This window comes from Podarcis muralis, chromosome 2 (assembly GCF_964188315.1).
Source record: "Podarcis muralis chromosome 2, rPodMur119.hap1.1, whole genome shotgun sequence".
NCBI lineage: Eukaryota > Metazoa > Chordata > Lepidosauria > Squamata > Lacertidae > Podarcis > Podarcis muralis.
In genome coordinates this window covers 106,898,133-106,918,317 of record NC_135656.1, presented here as the reverse complement: position 1 = coordinate 106,918,317, position 20,185 = coordinate 106,898,133, and the positions used below count along the sequence as shown (strand labels likewise).

The 20,185-nt window shown below is 44.4% G+C and overlaps 1 protein-coding gene across 1 annotated transcript in view; it reads right to left on the bottom strand.

The window, feature by feature from the left end:
- Positions 1-16,726, bottom strand: part of LOC114588481 (uncharacterized) — a 39,215-nt gene extending 22,489 nt beyond the window's left edge. Inside the window, exons 1-7 of the mRNA XM_077925259.1 lie at positions 16,240-16,726; positions 12,637-12,732; positions 11,417-11,647; positions 9,692-9,714; positions 7,693-7,805; positions 7,222-7,275; positions 1,056-1,568 (exon numbers count right to left, since the gene is read on the bottom strand). Coding sequence (XP_077781385.1) covers positions 1,056-1,568; positions 7,222-7,275; positions 7,693-7,805; positions 9,692-9,714; positions 11,417-11,647; positions 12,637-12,732; positions 16,240-16,671 — 1,462 coding nt within the window. The 5' untranslated portion in view covers positions 16,672-16,726. The remainder of the gene's footprint in view (positions 1-1,055; positions 1,569-7,221; positions 7,276-7,692; positions 7,806-9,691; positions 9,715-11,416; positions 11,648-12,636; positions 12,733-16,239) is intronic.
- Positions 16,727-20,185: the final 3,459 nt, after the last annotated feature.

Below are 20,185 nucleotides of genomic sequence, written 5' to 3'. Positions count from 1 at the left end.
ATCCCGGCTCCCTTTTCCACTTGACCATAACCCACACTTTTCTCTTAATACCTTCTATGGACACATACACGCTACTGACAAGAACATTATAACCATTTATTTTTTGTTATGAATTGTTAATTCACTTTAACAGGACACGGTAAAGATTTGGTTGATGAAACCCTACCCGGCTGCCCTGCTTTCGTTCTCCTCAAACCCCTCAATTGTAAGGAACCCTACAAATCTCCCTTAACGTGCTAAATCCAACCAAACAGAACATCTTTCAGAAGGTCCATGCTACGTTACTGTCACTGCATTACAGCCGAGGCTTAAACTCTTCTCCGAATCTCACACAGAAGCAAACTGGGAGTACAGGCCTTAGTGAGCTATTTCATCCTCATGGCTCAGTATCTTACATCTAGTAATTTATTTCCTAGATGGGATGTGGCACCGCCCCTTTCCCATTTGCTCTCCCCCAAATTTTGTATGCACTATTTTTTAACAGCAAGAAGATCTACTTTAGTCTGGGGCTGTGTTAAAGTACAAAAGCTGTCTCTCTGGTGCAGGCTAGTTGCAAGAAGTCCACTGTTCCCAGCCAAGCTAGCAATACTAAGTATTCGAAGCAGCCTCCATCAACCGGGCTCCCTCCATACGCTTTGGACTACAATTCCCATAAGCCCCAGGGAGCTGATATATGGAGGGTTCCATGCTGGCAAAGGCTGGCCCAGAATACATGGGAATGTGTAGTATAATCCACACACAAAACCACACCCGCCACCACCCTGTTCCCTTCCTGTGTGGGTAACATTATCCTATTCTACGCCTAACAGAAACTTCCAATAATTTCATAGCTTTTCAGATGGCCAGTAAATTCTCGTGCAATTTTTCCAGTAGTTGAAACACAAGCTGTGTTCACATTGAAACTGGAGTCTCTCACCAGTGTCTGGAAAAATACAGATTTGCAATAAATTTCTTTGGGAGGGGGCAAGGAAGTGAATGAGCCTAAGATGCTTTTTCTCTGCTCGCAGGCCAAACAACATCAACTTCCATTACTCCAAAGTGCATGTAAAGTTAGGGGCAGAGTCTGAGCCGGGACCGGAGCCCTACCCACATCCAGGGATGAATTATATCCCCTGCAAAGCGGCTGGATGGGAAGGCGAAGATCAAGTCTTCATTCTCTGCATCAAAAAAGGCCACCTGACCTGCTTCGTAGTCTAGATGCACTTGGATTCTTCTGTAGGCCTTTCTTAGGGGCAGCGGGGTTGGAGGGGATGTCAAAGCTCTGTAATGATTGGCTCCCAAATGCTCCAAAGCCCAGACCCCCTGTTCAGGCCGGAAGTTGAGTTTCTTCTTCCTTTTCACAGACTCTTGAGCTACACCTACAGCCCAACTCCCGCCTGACTCCACCTCAACCACCCAGGAGTGCTTCCCCGAGGCAAACCCTTCGCAGCCCAGCACACAGGGGTACAAGTTAAACCGGCCCCGAGAGGTGGGACGTTTCTGACGGGTGTCGCCCAACCACACACTTTTTCCGTCGTCCGAAAGGATGAGGTAGGGGCCCGCTGTGCCCGGATCCAGGGTCACACTGGCTGTAAATAGAGAAGAGAGGAACAGAAAGTTAAGGCTTGCCACTAACATCTCCTGTTTACCTCAAGGCGGCACATGAGCCTTACGGTGACTGTTCTGAACCACTTGCCCAAAGGAGTGCTCATGGGAGTGGCTGGGTGCAGGTATACCATGGGTAGGCAAACTAAGGCCCAGGGGCTGGATCCGGCCCAATCGCCTTCTAAATCCGGCCCCCGGACGGTCCGGGAATCAGCGTGTTTTTACATGAGTAGAATGTGCCCTTTTATTTAAAATGCACCTCTGGATTATTTGTGGGGCATAGGAATTCGTTCATTCCCCCCCCCCAAAAAAAATATAGTCTGGCTCCCCACAAGGTCTGAGGGACAATGGACCAGCCCTCTGCTGAAAAAGTTTGCTGACACCTGAGGTATACTGAAGGATGCCAAAAACACCAGAGTGAGAAAATACAATTACGATTTACAGAGTTGGCAGGGATCACGAGGGGCACCTAGTCCAACCCCCTGCAATGCAGTAATTTTTTGCCCAATGTGAGGCTCGATCCTACGACCCTGAGATTAAGAGTCTCATGTTCTACCAACTGAGCTATCCCTCTGTATGTTCAGTCCCAGTGCTTTATTAAAGAAAGGTGTAAACTTAAAGTCTGCCAGGTCTCCTAGCCATTAGACATTTGGGGTGGACACCACAGCAAGGAGATGGCTTGTCTGCACCCAAGCAAACACACTTTCATTCTTTATACACTTTGTCTAGGACTTCCCAACACTTCACCTGCCCAGATGAGGGCATACGTGGCAAATACCCAGGTCTTACAGATTGTTCCCCTGTTCTGGGCTCAGAGCCCAGCACCCCAAGCTTCCTGGATGAGGGTAACGAATCAAAGCAAGTCTATTAGCTCATATCAAAGCAAGTGAATATATGGGCTCATTGCTTTAGCGACTACAGATTAGTTATGGATTATCTTGGCTACCAAGATGGTGTAGGGAAATTCCGGAACAGTTCCCCTTTGGGTTCAACACAGTGGCTTCCAGTCTCAGCTAACCTCCCTGGCCAATCCACCATTGGGGGGGAAAGAATCAGGATTCAGAACTGCAGTGGGTGAGGCTGAACGGGTAAGAGAGACCAGCTCAATACTGCAACTGGAATGAACTGAAGGCTGAAGCGCAGTAACTTGATAAAGAATCAAGGAAGGGAGATAGTAGTAATGGGGGACTTCAATTACCCGGATATTTGTTGGATGTCAAACTCAGCCAAGAGCATAAGGTCAAACAGATTCCTCACTGCCCTTGCAGACAACTTCATTGTCCAGAAAGTGGGAGAAGCAACAAGAGGAACAGCCATTTTAGATCTGGTCCTAACCAATGTTGATGACCTGGTTAGTGGGGTAGAAGTGGAAGGATCATTAGGCGCGAGTGATCATGCTCTTCTGAAGTTTACTATACAGCGGAAAGGAGCAGCCAAGCATACTAGGACTCAATTTCTCGACTTTAAGAAAGCCGACTTCATAAAGCTTAGGGAAGTGCTGGGTGAGATCCCATGGACAGTAATACTAAAAGGAAAGGGAGTTCAAGATGGCTGGGAGTTTGTTAAGAGGGAGATAGTAAAAGCACAACTTCAGGCAATACCAATGAGACGGAAACATGGAAGGTGCCTAAAGAAGCCAGGGTGGCTATCTAAAGAACTTTTAACTGAGTTAAGATTAAAAAAGGATGTGTACAAAAAATGGAAAAGGGGGGAAACCACCAAAGAGGAATTCAAACAAATAGCCAGCACGTGTAGACACAAAGTCAGAAAAGCTAAAGCACAAAATGAACTCAGGCTTGCTAGAGAGGTTAAAAGCAACAAAAAAGGCTTTTATGGGTATGTTCGTAGCAAAAGGAAGAACAAAGAAACCGTGGGGTCACTCAGAGGAGAAGATGGTGAAATGCAAACAGGGGACACAGAAAGGGCTGAACTACTCAATGCTTTCTTTGCCTCAGTCTTCTCCGATAAAGAAAACAATGCCCGACCTGAAGAATTTGGAGCAAATGATTCAGCAGAGGAAACACAGCCCAGAATAACTAAGGAGATAGTACAAGAATACTTGGCTAGTCTAGATGTATTCAAGTCTCCAGGGCCAGATGAACTGCATCCAAGAGTATTAAAAGAACTGGCAGATGTGATTTCAGAACCACTGGCAGTCATCTTTGAGAATTCCTGGAGAACAGGCGAAGTCCCAGCAGACTGGAGGAGGGCAAATGTTGTCCCTATTTTCAAAAAGGGGAAAAGAGAGGACCCAAATAATTACCGCCCAGTCAGTCTGACATCAATACCAGGGAAGATTCTGGAGCAGATCATTAAGCAAACAGTCTGTGAGCACCTAGAAAGGAATGCTGTGATCACCAATAGTCAGCATGGATTTCTGAAAAATAAGTCATGTCAGACTAACCTGATCTCGTTTTTTGACAGAATTACAAGCCTGGTAGATGAAGGGAACGCAGTGGATGTAGTCTACCTTGATTTCAGCAAGGCATTTGACAAGGTGCCCCATGATATTCTTGTAAAGAAGCTGGTAAAATGCGGTCTTGACTATGCTACCACTCAGTGGATTTGTAACTGGCTGACTGACCGAACCCAAAGGGTGCTCATCAATGGTTCCTCTTCATCCTGGAGAAGAGTGACTAGTGGGGTGCCACAGGGTTCTGTCTTGGGCCCGGTCTTATTCAACATCTTTATCAACGACTTGGATGATGGACTCAAGGGCATCCTGATCAAATTTGCAGATGACACCAAACTGGGAGGGGTGGCTAACACCCCAGAGGACAGGATCACACTTCAAAACGACCTTGACAGATTAGAGAACTGGGCCAAAACAAACAAGATGAATTTTAACAGGGAGAAATGTAAAGTATTGCACTTGGGCAAAAAAAATGAGAGGCACAAATACAAGATGGGGGACACCTGGCTTGAGAGCAGTACATGTGAAAAGGATCTAGGAGTCTTGGTTGACCACAAACTTGACATGAGCCAACAATGTGACGCGGCAGCTAAAAAAGCCAATGCAATTCTGGGCCTCATCAATAGGAGTATAGCATCTAGATCAAGGGAAGTAATAGTGCCACTGTATTCTGCTCTGGTCAGACCTCACCTGGAGTACTGTGTCCAGTTCTGGGCACCACAGTTCAAGAAGGACACTGACAAACTCGAACGTGTCCAGAGGAGGGCAACCAAAATGGTCAAAGGCCTGGAAACGATGCCTTATGAGGAACGGCTAAGGGAGCTGGGCATGTTTAGCCTGGAGAAGAGGAGGTTAAGGGGTGATATGATAGCCATGTTCAAATATATAAAAGGATGTCACATAGAGGAGGGAGAAAGGCTGTTTTCTGCTGCTCCAGAGAAGCGGACACGGAGCAATGGATCCAAACTACAAGAAAGAAGATTCCACCTAAACATTAGGAAGAACTTCCTGACAGTAAGAGCTGTTCGACAGTGGAATTTGCTGCCAAGGAGTGTGGTGGAGTCTCCTTCTTTGGAGGTCTTTAAGCAGAGGCTTGACAACCATATGTCAGGAGTGCTCTGATGGTGTTTCCTGCTTGGCAGGGGGTTGGACTCGATGGCCCTTGTGGTCTCTTCCAACTCTATGATTCTATGATTCTATGATTCTATGATTCAAGGCAACTAAGGAAGCAAGAAGGGTTCTTTCCATGCAGCTGTACCACTGTGTGCACAGAATGACTTCTGGGAGTGCAGAAGAACTTCCTGTCTCTCTCCACCCCTCACAGCACCCCAAAATCTGCTCTGTAACGTTGGTGAAAACTCAGAGCAAGTTGGGGTATGTGTCAAAGGGTAAAGGGAAGCTCTGTTCCGCTTCTGTACCTGCAGTGATTTAGTTGGCTAGAACCAGAAAATCTAGTCGCATATCACAGTATGTTACAAACAACATCTTGCAATGCTCCCTGCAGCCCACCTACTTTAAACCTAAAAGATTCCTGACCCAGAACTCTTTGTTTACCCACAATAAATGTCAAAACAAACGTCACTTTGGCACCTCTCCCAGTCTTGTGGCGTCAGCACTCGCTGGGCCAGGAAACAATGCCTTATCAGCCAAGGCCTCGCGCACATGCGCAGCCTTTTTTGTACAGCCAAGATTTCACAATGCTTTCCGCTGCCGTCACCCATCGCAGCTCTCCTGGGGTTCACTGAACCCTGCAGTCTTTTGGGCCTGGCAGACACAAGACTGACAGGAGCCACATTTAATCTCACTGCACCCATTGGCCATTCAAAGCTAGGAAGCAGCATGGCAGGGGTGGGGAACCTCAGGCCCAGGCCCCAAATGCAGGCCTACAAACCTCTCTGCCTGGCCTTTGCGACTCTTCCCCAAGCCACTGGCCCTGCTTTATGTTTATACTTTGAAAATATATCAGTGTGAGTGGCGAGCAAAGTAGCTGGGGTGGCAGCCATCTTGTTTTTAATGCCACGGGGCCCTAACATCTTGTACTTGAGCTGTGTCGAGTGCCCCTGCTCATACCCGCCAACGTTTCTCTGATGAAAATAGGGACGTCCTATCCTATCACAGTGGACGCTCGGGTTGCGAACGTGATTCGTGCGGGATGCACATTTGCAACCCGCAGCGTTCGCAACCTGCAGCTGCACATCTCCGCATGCACAAAGCGCGATTTGGCGTTTCTGCGCATGCGCGACCGCAGAAACCCAGAGGTAACCCGTTCCGGTACGTCTGGGTTTCGGCAGTTCATAACCCGAAAAAACACAACCTGAAGCATCTGTAACCTGAGGTATGACTCTATTATTATTATTATTATTATTATTATTCCCCGCCCATCTGACTGGGTTGCCCCAGCCACTCTGGGTGGCTTCCAACATATATAAAAACACAAGAAAACATTTTTAAAAAAATTTAAAACCCTTCCCTATACAGGGCTGTCTTCAGATGGCTCGGGGGCTGGATAACCCTCCAACCTTTCTCCGATAAAAGCAGGGGAAAGTGGGACACTTCGGGATCAAATCAGAAACCGGGATGGCTTCTGTAAATCCAGGACTGTCCCTGGAAAACATGGGTACTTGGAGGACCTGTAAGCTTCTGGGGAGAAGGGAGACCTCCATGTGCAGCAACAGGGAAAGGCAGCAACATCCAGCGGAGAAGCACCAGACAAAATAGATGCAGCCACTATCTTAATGTCCTTGATGGAAGATCTACCAAGGTGGCACACAGGGCCAGAGGGCAGCTTGTTCAGGGACTCCTGTGGCCTGGCCCTGCTCCAACAGTAGTGCTTTTCACAACAGCACATGCCACAAGAATGTACTTGTATTTCCTGCAAAGTTTCTTCCTTCCATGCCGCAGAAGTTTATCCTTGCTTAGCAAATTCAGAGCCCCAAATGTGTGTTGCTGGAGGGCTGCATCCAACTTACTTTTACTCAGAGTTGATCCACTGAAATTAATGACTGTGTGACTGAACAAAAGCTAGCTGCATGCAACCCCATAACCTTTTTTTTTGGCCAGATTACATGGGGGAAGCTCTTCTTTCTTTTGATGAAGCATTTTTATACCATTTTGCTTTGGTTTTATTGGGTTTTTTATTCCACAGGCCACCACACAAATTATATTTTGTGTTTATATAGTTGGATCATTAATATTATCATTTTCTGAATTGTTTTTCTACACACCTATTTCGAAAGACTTATCGTCTTCTTTCTCTTGGAGTTCAAGTAACAAAGACTCTAGAAAAAAAGAGGGGAAATAATATGACACAAGGTTTCCAATTTCATACTAAATATTGGAGAAAGAAGCTGAAGTTCAGAGACAGAAGGAGAGTCTAGAATCCTACATGTCAAATACCAGGGACTGAGGGGCAGAATCAATGTGCAAAATTATTATTCTCCCTTTGCCTAAGGTTCCTGATGTAAAACAGATTTATCTGTACTGTTTAATATTGATACTCAAGTATAGATTTAGGAGAGTCTTTTCTGCATACTTCTCTCAGCTCTTTAATCTCCCCACTGACAAAACCAGATACATTCCGAATACACTGAAGGAGGAAAAGTGTAGGACCGTCAGGAGAAAAACCCAGTAAGAAAGTTGGAAAGCCCACAGCAAGAAATGATGGAGGAACAGGACTTTGGCCAATTGTCCTTTACCTTTGACTCTTTTCAGGGTTTCTGCTAGGGAAATGTTTTTCTGAGAAAATGCACTGAGTTTCTCTCTTACATCTGGAGGAACCTCCTCCAAAGGAAATGGTCTCTTCTTAGACCTAGGCAAGAGGAAAACACACTGAAATTATTCTGGAAGGCATTCTGTGGCAAGATAACTTTGGATTAAAGAGCAGACACAGCCTAGGAACTAGGTTTTCTATAGGCTTCCCTTGCTGCACCTTATCAAAATGCTTTCTGGCATCCAATGCTCTTTTGATCGGACTTCTTACCATCAATTCCGTTTCCACTGTCTTGATCAGTTCCTCTAATCTGTTCTTGTCATCTCCCACATTTCTTCCCTTTTCTGCTCTCTGCATTGACTCTTAGGGCTCATCCACACTTAACTTTCTCTGCTCTTTCCAGGCACAGTTTGAGCTTTAAAGCTCCATGTCTGAACAACCTTTTTTCTTTTTTGTTCCAGAGCTTTCCCCACAAAAAACTGGTCTTTAGTGTTTCTTTTTAATTATTTTTCTATTATTTTCTTTTATCTTAATTATGTCTCCTTTGTTCTTTTTTCTCTTTATATTTTTTAATAATTGTGTTTTGTAAGGATCATGAGTACAGTGGTACCTCGGGTTAAGTACTTAATTCGTTCCGGAGGTCTGTTCTTAACCTGAAACTTCTTAACCTGAAGCACCACTTTAGCTAATGGGGCCTCCTGCTGCCACCGTACGATTTCTGTTCTCATCCTGAAGCAAAGTTCTTAACCTGAGGTACTATTTCTGGGTTAGCAGAGTCTGTAACCTGAAGCGTATGTAACCCGAGGTACCACTGTATTTTATTTTATATTTTCTTTCTCTTTATTCTTCTTCGATATAATGTGTTTTATTATCTTTTTATAAACATGTTTGGATTCAGAGCTCAGTGTGTTTAAAACCTTCAATAAAATCATTAAAAAGGTTTTTTAGCTTCTCAACAACTCTCTCTTTCACTCTTTTAAATCATTTCCTATTCCTTTTCTCTATATCATCCTTTCTCTCTCTCGCTCGCTCTTATTTCCTTTCTCCTATTTCCTTTCTCTTTTTAGCCTTTAGATTAATGTTTTAGTTTGGACAAAAAAGATATTCAATAGTAATCTTTGTATTTTTCTTCTTAAACCCTAAGAAAAATCTATTTGAAAAAAGAAAACCCACTCTTTAAAGTTCACTTGGAACAAATAGCAATCCATGGAAAGCCCAAATTGACATTTGCTCCAACTGAGAGCTAAAGAGCAGTTTTCATAGAGGAAACTCCAGGACAAAAAAGGAAAAATGCTTGGACCCAGAGCTTTTAAGCAGAGATCTGAGCCTGGAAAGTGTGGGTAAGCCCTTACTTCACACATCCGGTTTATTTAAACTTCTTCTGGCACTGCGGAACTGAAAGCTGAGGAACACCAGAGCAAAGAGATGACCAGCCTGGCTCCAATCACTGGTCACAAAAGAAGTTGCTGCAGGGAGCTTACTTCCCGTCCTGCCGGAAATCTACTCAGCTCTGGGACTGCAGAGCCAAAGAGGAGCCTATTCTTCCACCATCCATCAGACTCAGGACTGCTAGATTCTGTGGGTTTGTGCATAAGTAACACAATCTATCGTAAGCAACCTTTAGGATCATTTCACGCTGTGCCCCAACTCCAGCCTGATCTTCGCTGATTCGCCACCATTTCAAGTCTTTACCGACCAACATCCAACCAGCTGCTTTTGTTTTCAGCGGAGCCAATGCACACATTTAGCTGTAAGTTATCGTGCATTCAGTGCTCAGAAGATGGACCTAGAATTATAGCATTGCAGAGCTGGAAGGGAGGGTCATCCACGCAGTGCAGGAATCTTTCTGCCTGAGGCGGGGCTTGAACCCAGAGATGAAGAGTCTCATGCTCTTCTACCAACTGAGCTATCCCAGGACATGCACATATGAAGTCAGTCCTCAGACCCTTTACAGAAGGAGGAGATGGAAAGGACCGCATACATACCTGCTCAAGGTGTCCTTGACATTCTAGAAGGGTGAAAAAGTAGAGGAAAATGAAATTCACATTATGGACATAATCCTTTCCAAGGCCATTCTGCTTCCTTCAGCTAATCTTAAGAGCAGACATGTTGAGGATCGCCAAATCCGTTATTTCAGCAACCCCTTTATCAGGCTAACCCAAACATCACATGGTAGCATGCAAGCTTTCAAGGTCTCCAGAACTCTTCATCGGGCTAGATGGCAAAACATAGCAAGGGGGAAGCGTGAGAAGGGAATGGCCGGTGGTGAAGCCATGAATATGGAAGAAACCTTCCAAGATGAAACGTGGAAGGTAGTTAAAGGTAAAAGTAAAGGGACCCCTGACCATTAGGTCCAGTCGTGACCGACTCTGGGGTTGCGGCGCTCATCTCGCTTTATTGGCCGAGGGAGCCGGCATACAGCTTCTGGGTCATGTGGCCAGCATGACTAAGCGACTTCTGGCGAACCAGAGCAGCGCACAGAAATGCCGTTTACCTTCCTGCCGGACCAGTACCTATTGATCTACTTGAACTTTGACGTGCTTTCAAACTGCTAGGTTGGCAGGAGCAGGGACCGAGCAACGGGAGCTCACCCCGTCGCGGGGATTCGAACCGCCGACCTTCTGATCAGCAAGTCCTAGGCTCTGTGGTTTAACCCACAGCGCCACCCGCGTCGCCACCCGGAAGGTAGTTGGAGACGTGCAAATGAGGCTCTCTGATAAGTGCTAAATGGGTTTAGGGTTATACCAAGGCCCTCCGGGAAGGAAATTCATTTTGTCAGGTTTTTTTATGGACCAATATGGCTATGTTTACTTTTTCCATACTCTTGAAACAGAGAACCTAGCAATCTATTAACCAGAGGCATGTTAGCAGCAGTGGCTAGCATATACTTGGCAATGCTGCCATATAACACTAATTCTAAAAGAACCAGCATCTTCTAAAAGAACCAGCATCTTAAAGACAAAGTGAAACAGTTTAATTAGAATTCTTCAAGAAGTTTAATACCATCACTTGTGGATTTAATCAAGACAAAGGTTTGCTACCACACAATATGTGTTATTAGCTTTCCAGTGCTAACCTGTATCTGTGCTATCCGTGACTTTCTTGTGAATGGCTCCCTAACTACAGGCGGCAAAACAGTAATTCAGCAATTATCACCAATCTGCTGTTGTAAAAGTTTTAAATTGTGCCCATTTAACATACAGTGGTACCTCGGGTTAAGAACGTAATTCGTTCTGGAGGTCCGTTCTTAACCTGAAACTGTTCTTAACCTGAGGTACCACTTTAGCTAATGGGGCTTCCAGCTGCCACTGCGCTGCCGGTGCACGATTTCTGTTCTCATCCTGAAGCAAAGTTCTTAACCTGAGCTACTATTTCTGGGTTAGCGGAGTCTGTAACCTGAAGCGTCTATAACCTGAGGTACCTCTGTATTTAAGCTCTCATTATCACTGACTGTAAATTTTGCACCTCACTGCCATTTCACTTCCAATTTTCAAATTTATATACCTGCTAACTAAGATTTCACTTCACACCTCTGATGAAGTCTGCAAAAGCTTATGCCCCAATATATTTGTTCAGCCATTAAGGCTTCACAAAATTCTCTGCCTATAAAATAACCCGCGGATTCTATTATCGCCGCCAAATCCGGGACTTGCAGGACTCCACATATTTTAGTCTTCAGTCAAAACCTCTTGACAAATTCATGTTCTCACCTGCAGGAATTCCTTATCCGGCTGCCTACACTTCTCCTCCATCTCATTGATCAGGTCCTCAAGGACAGAAACTGCCTTAGAGTATTTGGCAACGTTTTCCTCCTGCCCGTTCTTAATCTCCAGCTCCAGCTCATTCAGTTGATCCAGAATGGGCTGTTCCAGTTCTTCAAGAAATTGATGCAGCAGCTCAAATGCAGATGCCACTCTCCTCCTTTCAGCACCCAACTTTTCCTGTAATTAAAGGGTAAAGTAAGAAGGGCAAAGTACTAACAATGCAATCCTGTAAACACTTAGGCCTGGATAGAATGGACCGTATACGGACTTTTGAATGTGCCCCTATATAAAATACTTCATGTCACATACACGTACAGTGGTACCTCGGGTTAAGAACTTAACCTGAAACTGTTCTTAACCTGAAGCACCACTTTAGCTAATGGGGCCTCCCGCTGGTGCTGCACAATTTCTGTTCTCATCCTGAAGCAAAGTTCTTAACCCGAGGTAATATTTCTGGGTTAGCAGAGTCTGTAACCTGAAGCGTATGTAACCCGAGGTACCATTGTACAGTACACTGATTACTGCTTTCATTTTATGGATCAATGGTCTCCTTAAATAGTAAAATTCATGTTAAATTGCTGTTTTAGGTGGGGGTTTTTTAAAAAAGTCTGGAACGGATTAATCCGTTTTGCATTACTTTCTATGGGAAAGAGCGCCTTGGTTTTGGAACGCTTTGGTTTTGGCATGAACTTCCAGAACAGATTAAGTTCGAGAACCAAGGGACCACTGTATTGCTATGTGGCTAGAAATACTGTAATAACGTATGTGAGCCATTTAGGAAAAATGCTACATAAATGCCAGATTTTCTTATATATTTCTAATGTTGTTCAAGGTACAGAATGAGGGATGGGGTGGGTTTTTTTGGCACCAAATACTTGTGTGTATAAGATGTGACCATTTGTATGTTGCAACAGCAGTCAGAATAGGCCGCACTGGTAAATAAGGACTCCTACACATCACAAGAGACTGCAGGGTCAGAACTGAAGTACCATAATTAAAAAATCACTTAGTCCCAGAGCAGTTTGTGAACGAACGCAGGAAGATAATGAAAATCATCATCAATCCTCCCAGCGGATATTATTCATTCCACAAATAACTTTCAAGATTGTTCTCACAACCCCCGCGCCGCAAAATTTGGGTTAGCGCTAATTAAAAGAGGGACTTACAAGATTTTCTTCAGTTGTCCTTTTACCGGCCTGTTTAAGCTCCTCCAGTTTCTCTCTCTCTTGCTTAAGACTCTGTGATTCAGTCTGAATTTGTTCCTGGGGAGGGAAAAATACTTATTTTTGCTAGGACAGACAAATCAGATGCTATTCATACAATTAACAACGGTATGAATGTTTTATTTTAAAAAGTAAATCCCCCGCCCATCTATATTACTATTAGTGGCAAGCTGCTTTTGCACTTGCAGTCTACAGACCTGATGCATCTGCTGACTGTATACACCTTTAAAGCACGTTCAAAGCATATTCATTCCTTCAAAATTCTGGGTTCTGTAGTTTGTTTAGGGCTGCTGGTAACTCTGTGATCGGTAAACTACACTACCCAGAATTCTTTGAGGGAAAGGATGCAGACACTGTACATTTGAAACACACTCCTTCCTTCAGAGCTTCAGTGGTACCTTGGGTTAAGTACTTAATTCATTCCGGAGGTCTGTACTTAACCTGAAACTGTTCTTAACCTGAAGCACTACTTTAGCTAATGAGGCCTCCTGCTGCTGCCACACTGCCGGAGCACGATTTCTGTTCTCATCCTGAAGCAAAGTTCTTAACCTGAAGCACTATTTCTGGGTTAGCGGAGTCTGTAACCTGAAGCATCTGTAACCCGAGGTACCACTGTACAACGGTCAAGAGTTTTTAGAGGGAACATGCATGCTTTAAAGGCATACACCCAAAGTTATTGCCGAATTCTTCACAAGGAACTGCTTCACTAAAAGGACAGACGAACTCAAACTGGCTTATGTCCACAGTGCTCCTGGCTGGAAGTTGCTTGGAAAAGTCCCACCAAAAGAAAACATACAGAGAGACTCTAAAATAATTCGGCAGAAGTCAGCTTTCTCAGTGAGGAAATGCAAAGCAGAGGGGAAAAGCCTCACCAACTCCAAGCTCATTCAAGCCCAGCTGAGCAATTAATTAGCCTCACCCAGAAACAGCTGGGAAGGGAGACAACCTAGACAACCTATAGTCTAGGGATTTTTAAAAATTAGTTTTTAAAGTTGTGTGTCTTTGTTTCTCAATTTGCATGGTTTTGTATGTATTGCGGTGTTTTCTGCGTTGTGCCTTGCAGTTATTTTCATTGATCATAGTTTGCTCATTATTTATTGCAATTGTTAAGAAGGAATTTCTGCTTAATTATCACTTGCTGATGTTTTAAATGTTATTGTGTGCCATTATATTCTAATAGATGATTGAATATTACTTTATTTGGTATTATTATCATTAAATTTGTATACCGCCCTATACCCACAGCTCTCAGGGCAGTTACAACGTAAAATCACAAGATAAAAACAAAAACCCAGTTAACTGCCCCCCTGCGACACATTGAAAACGGGCATTGAATGTCGTTCCATTTTAAAGTTATGCTTTATTATGATTTATTTATTTTTTTGCAAGGGGTCAGATTATTGTAAGGTGTGTGTTCTTTGTTGTGCAGTTTATTGTTGCAAACCACCTTGTGTACAGTAACATAAAAAAATGGTATACAAATTAAAAGCGACATGAAAATGAGCGTATGGTTTTGGACTCTCTCTGTGGAATCGACTCTTTTCATACTAAATCCCATGGTATTTCTGCTGCATGCATTTTCCAGCAGTAACTGTGTACAAACCATGCATTTACAGCGCATCCTGTCCCTAGACCTTAAGGACAGTGGTTTGTAGCTCCTTAAAGTGCAAGCCACACTCCCCAGGATTTGGGTGTGGGTGGGTATGGTTTAAATATATAGCATGTGCACAATCCAGTTTGCCACCAACACTGTCACAGTCAGAGACGTTAGCTGCCAGCACAAATCTAAATGAAACCTGGGTCACGGACAGGGGAATAAATACCAAGGAATCTAAAAGAAGATTCCACCTAAACATTAGGAAGAACTTCCTGACAGTAAGAGCTGTTCGACAGTGGAATTTGCTGCCAAGGAGTGTGGTGGAGTCTCCTTCTTTGGAGGTCTTTAAGCAGAGGCTTGACAACCATATGTCAGGAGTGCTCTGATGGTGTTTCCTGCTTGGCAGGGGGTTGGACTCGATGGCCCTTGTGGTCTATTCCAACTCTATGATTCTATGATTCTATAGAGACTGTTTATGTACGCTACCATGGTTGCTAGAACGTTATTTGCCAAAAAGTGGAAAGAAGAAGGCGTACCAACAAAGGAAGAATGGATAATCAAGATGATAAGAGCATGCCAAAATGGCAAAACTTACTGTGAAGATCAGGCATCAAGACGAGCAGAAATGTAAGCAAGATTGGGGGGGAAAGTATGTTAAGGAACACTGTAAATGTGTTAAAACATTAGCAGGATTGATGTAGCATTTTGTGCCGGATTTACGTATAAGCTAAACAACCTATAGCTTAGGACCCCACTCTCTTGGGGGGCCCCCAAAAAAATTTAAAGAAAAACCTGGATGTACATTTCCAAAATGTAAGATGAAAAACAAATAAAATAAAACCTACATACGGCAACAGTGTTTTGTGTTGTGTAGGCTCCTAGGATGTAATGGCCTGCTAGCCTGCTCCCTAAAATATCACTGGTTTGCTCATTTCTATGTATAGGGTGCCTACATTCTGCACAGACTGGTGAAATGGCAACATGTGCAAATGGCTTTAGATACCTATTAGGTCCATAAATTACCAGATAGCATACAGTGGTACCTCGGGTTACATACACTTCAGGTTACATACGCTTCAGGTTACAGACTCCGCTAACCCAGAAATAGTACCTCGGGTTAAGAACTTTGCTTTAGGATGAGAACAGAAACCGTGCAGCAGCAGCGGGAGGCCCCATTAGCTAAAGTGGTGCTTCAGGTTAAGAACAGTTTCAGGTTAAGAACAGACCTCCAGAACAAATTAAGTGCGTAACCAGAGATACCACCATTTGTTGTTGACAAAGGGCAGCTGGGCATATAAAGTGCCCCATTCCCTTCAGTAGCTTAAACCTAAATCCGGTTCCCTTCAGTAGCTTAAACCTAAATCCTAAATCCATCAAACCTAAATCCGGCCGGGAGCATTCATGAAGTATTTTGATAATTTAGCTAAAAATAAGAACTGGAAATGAATTGGACAAAAGTAATTATATGCGATAATAGCAATAATTTATTATTTGTACCCCGCCCATCTGGCTGGGCTTCCCCAGCCACTCTGGGCGGTTTCCAACCAAGATTAAAAAATACATTAAAATGTCACACATTAAAAACTTCCCTGAAGATGTCTTCTAAACGTCAGGTAGTTGTTTATTTCTTTGTTGTTTATGAAAGGGGAAATAAATGTGAAACTTGGAAACGTAGGGGGGGGGGGGAGCCAGACAAGATGAATTTGGTGTTAAGATGAATGAAAAAAATGTTGATTTAAAAAAATCTTGGAAAATATTTAAATATATAGATACAAAAGCAAGATACCTGGGTCTCTATAAGTATAGAGGGGTCTCTATAGTATAGTGCATTTTAAAATGGGGTTTCAGAGTTTTTAGGGGTTTCTGAATGTTTTATGTAGGTTTTTCAATTTCATTGTTCTGCATGGGACAACGACAATAAAGATATCGTATATCAACTGCCTTCTTACCTTATAGTCCAGGGCAGCCTCTTTGGCAGGGAGCACTGCGTGAGTTTTGTGCTCCTTGGACCTGTCGCAGACCACGCAGATCAGGCTCTGGTCATCTTGGCAGAAGAGTTTCAGAGGCTCCCGGTGCTTCTGGCACCTGCCCATCCTCTCTCCCGGCGCTTCTTCCACCTGCCTCTTGAACCGCTTGGCGATCTCCACCATCTCCGCCAGTTCCCGGTTAGGCCTGAAATCTTTCTTGCAAGACCTCCTGCGGCAGTGAGGGCAAGAGAAGCGGGTCCGGGCGTCGTCGCAGCACTGGGCGATGCAGGCCTGGCAGAAGTTGTGCCCGCAGTCTATGGACACCGGGTCTTGGAAATACTCCAGGCAGATGGAGCAAAGGGCAGCCTTTTGCAGGCCTCGCATGGGGTCCTCCTCCTCCTCCTCTGCATCCATGCCGTGCAGGGAGGCGGGAGCCAAGTTGTGAGTCTTTGCCTGGGCCCCTGCCTGCAGGATCAAAGGGAGCAGCTTCCTTCTCCAATCCGATTGGCTGTTGTGCAAAGGGGCAGCATTTATTTTTTTTAAAAAATATATATTTTCATTAAAAGATTTTCTTGGTTTACAAAAGCCTTGCTCTTTTTTTTCAGGTTGTGCAGTCCTTCTTACAAATCAATTACATTTGTTGTGAGACCTTAGTGTTGAGTACAGTATAAAGTTGGGGAAGAAGAGGGAGGAGAGGAGGGGGTGGGGTGGTGAGGCTTATATTTTTATATAGTGTAGGTGTGGGGTTTTGTTGTGTGTGTGTGTGTGTGTCTATCTATCTATCATCTATCTATCAAATCAAATATATCCTTTATTAGGCATAGCAAACCAGCTCATTAAGAAACCAATTTCCCCCACGCCTGTGAGGGTACTATCACTTTAAGTGAATCAGATGAGGCTGGAACAGGCCTTGGGGGTAGGAGAATGATTCAGCAATAGAGAAGCTATGGCTTCCTTTAAAACAGAGATGACCCATTTATTATTATTTATTTATTTTTAAACAGTTTCATAAAGTTTGTCTTATGTTTATGGACATCTGGACTTCTGCAAGTTACTAATATGAGGATAGCCCAGTGTCTGCTGCTCTTGAGAGCCAGGTCAGAGACAGAGAGTGCAAGCCTGGACAAAAATATTTATGGTGTGGCTCTAGAACCATCAAAATCAAGTTTATTTCTATGCTGTTTTTCCAAATTCTGCTCCGAGCAGCTCACGACAACCGTCATGGAAGAGGCAGAGGCACTTGTAAAGGGACCTACAACACCACACCGTTTTATTAGGCAACAATCCTCATAGCACACTATTCAGGACCACCAGTGAATATCAAGATAGTATACCACTGAAAATGCATTTCCGCCTTGTTGTCTCTCGTTTTCTAATCAGCTTAAGTAAAGCGTGCCAAGGGCAGACTGACCTTCATCAGAAGACTGGGGGCTGGTTTCAAAGCCATCAGAACAATAATTTCATTGTACGCTCAGACATTCTTCATGTAGCAAGATAACACTAGCAGAAAAGTACGATATTCTGCATGGGACAAATTGATAACTTTGCTTAAAGATATCTGTTGCTATGGCTTTGCACAGTACATAGGAGCATGTTTTGAGAATGCATAGAGGCAGCCAGTGAGGATGGTTTAAGTTTCTGTCACAATTGCATTCCTTCCTGTAATATTATTAAGGCTGTGTGTACCTAGACAGCATCTTAAAAAGCAGATACATCACCTTGCCAACAAAGATCCATATAGTTAAAGCCATGGTTTTCCCAGTAGTGATGTATGGAAGTGAGAGCTGGATCATAAAGAAAGCAGATCGCCGAAGAATTGATGCTTTTGAATTCTGGTGCTGGAGGAGACTCTTGAGAGTCCCATGGACTGCAAGAAGATCAAACCTCTCCATTCTGAAGGAAATCAGCCCTGAGTGCTCACTGGAAGGACAGATCCTGAAGCTGAGGCTCCAATACTTTGGCCACCTCATGAGAAGACTCCCTGGAAAAGACCCTGATGTTGGGAAAGATGGAGGGCACAAGGAGAAGGGGACGTCAGAGGACGAGATGGCTGGGCAGTGTTCTCGAAGCTACCAGCATGAGTTTGACCAAACTGCGGGAGGCAGTGGAAGACAGGGGTGCCTGGCGTGCTCTGGTCCATGGGGTCACGAAGAGTTGGACACGACTAAACGACTAAACAACAACAACAACAGCAACCCTTTGTTTGGGGGTTCCAGCTTTACAGAGATATCCACTGTGGTCTCTAGATTTACTCTTCAGCAATAAATCTGAACTCTTTCCACACGCAGAGTTTCTCTTCTTTTGGCTGAAGGGTCACCGTACTCATCCCACCATCCTTTGGAGGGTAACACAAGTTCAAAAGAGGTTTTAGCAGTTCTCATTTTTATATGTAACCTGCCATGAGTCCCATCAGGAAGAAGGCAGGGTATATATCAAGCATAGGCAAACCCCGGTCCTCCAGATGTTTGGGACTACAATTCCCATCATCCCTGACCACTGGTTCTGTTAGCTAGGGATGATGGGAATGGTAGTCCCAAACATCTGGAGGGCCGGAGTTTGCCTATGCCTGATATATATAAATACTGTTGTGAGTTGGGGGGGGGGTGTTAGGCTATATGGGGCCTGAGTCCCTTCCAATTCCTGGATCCAGCGAGAATTACATTGCTGGCATAGCCAGCCTAGCTTCCTGGTGTGGTAGTGGCTTAAATACGATTCCTTAAAATAACAAAGGAAGTGGCTCTGTGTCAGAGGACGAATGGCGGGTCCCCCTCCTCACCTGGCTGGTATTTTAGAAGAACCAAATAATGGGTAGGCAAACTAAGGGGCCGGATCCGGCCCAATCGCCTTCTAAATTTGGCCCACAGACGGTCCAGGAATCAGCATGTTTTTACATGAGTAGAATGCGTCCTTTTCTTTAAAATGCATCTCTGGGTTAGTTGTGGGGCCTGCCTGGTGTTTTAACATGAGTAGAATGTGTGCTTTTATTTAAAATGCATCTCTGGGTTATTTGTGGGGCATAGGAATTCCTTCATTCCCCCCCTCCCAATATAATCCGCTCCCACCCCCAAGGTCTGAGGGACAGCGGACTGGCCCCCTGCTGAAAAAGTTTGCTGACCCCTGAACTAAAGACACATTCAACAGTGTCTTTAGTCCAGGGGTCAGTTGGAAGCTAGGAGGAGGCCGGTTGAAGCCCGTGAGGGAGAGACATGCTTCATTTCTGCTGGAATCCAAGCCTGTGGTTATGGGAGAAGCAAGACTTTATGGGGCGTTAATGCTGTGAGACCTGTAGAACTCGAAGTAGCAGGGTTGCCCAAAACCAAGTTTTTGTGCAAAAACGTAATCAGTCCACAGCCTCGGCCCCCACTGCATCACCGAAAGTGGAGTGTTTTGTGTGCAGGACTAGACGTTTGAATGTAATGCAAGGGTAGCCACAGTGTGGGGTGTGTCTGTGTGTGGAATAAGTGTGCCTGCTCAACCCCATTGCCAAAGGTGGGTGGAGATGGAGACAACCCGAAAAGCAGACTATTTAGAACTAGGAAGAATGAATGGGAAAACACAGGTTTTCAGGGGTCTTTCCCCAATTAAAACCAAAGGCAAAAAGTACCCGTGGGAATGGCCAACGCTGGACCAAACTAATGTGGATCAGCCCCAATTTTTCATTTTCCCACGATCAGCCTGGCAGCAGATCATTTTATTTTTCCATTTCCTAACTGGCCAGTCGATCAACCAATCTCTGCCTTTCAGGAAGCTTAACCTGCAGGCATAAGAAAATGATCGGCTTCTGCTAACCTCCTTGCTATGAAAAGCTTCTCACGGCTGCAGATCAAGCTGTTCACTGCGCAGGAAGGCAAACTGGATTAAGATAAAATACACCCAAACTTGAATGAAAACAGGTGTCACTCTGCCTTTCTATTTGTATGTTGAGCAT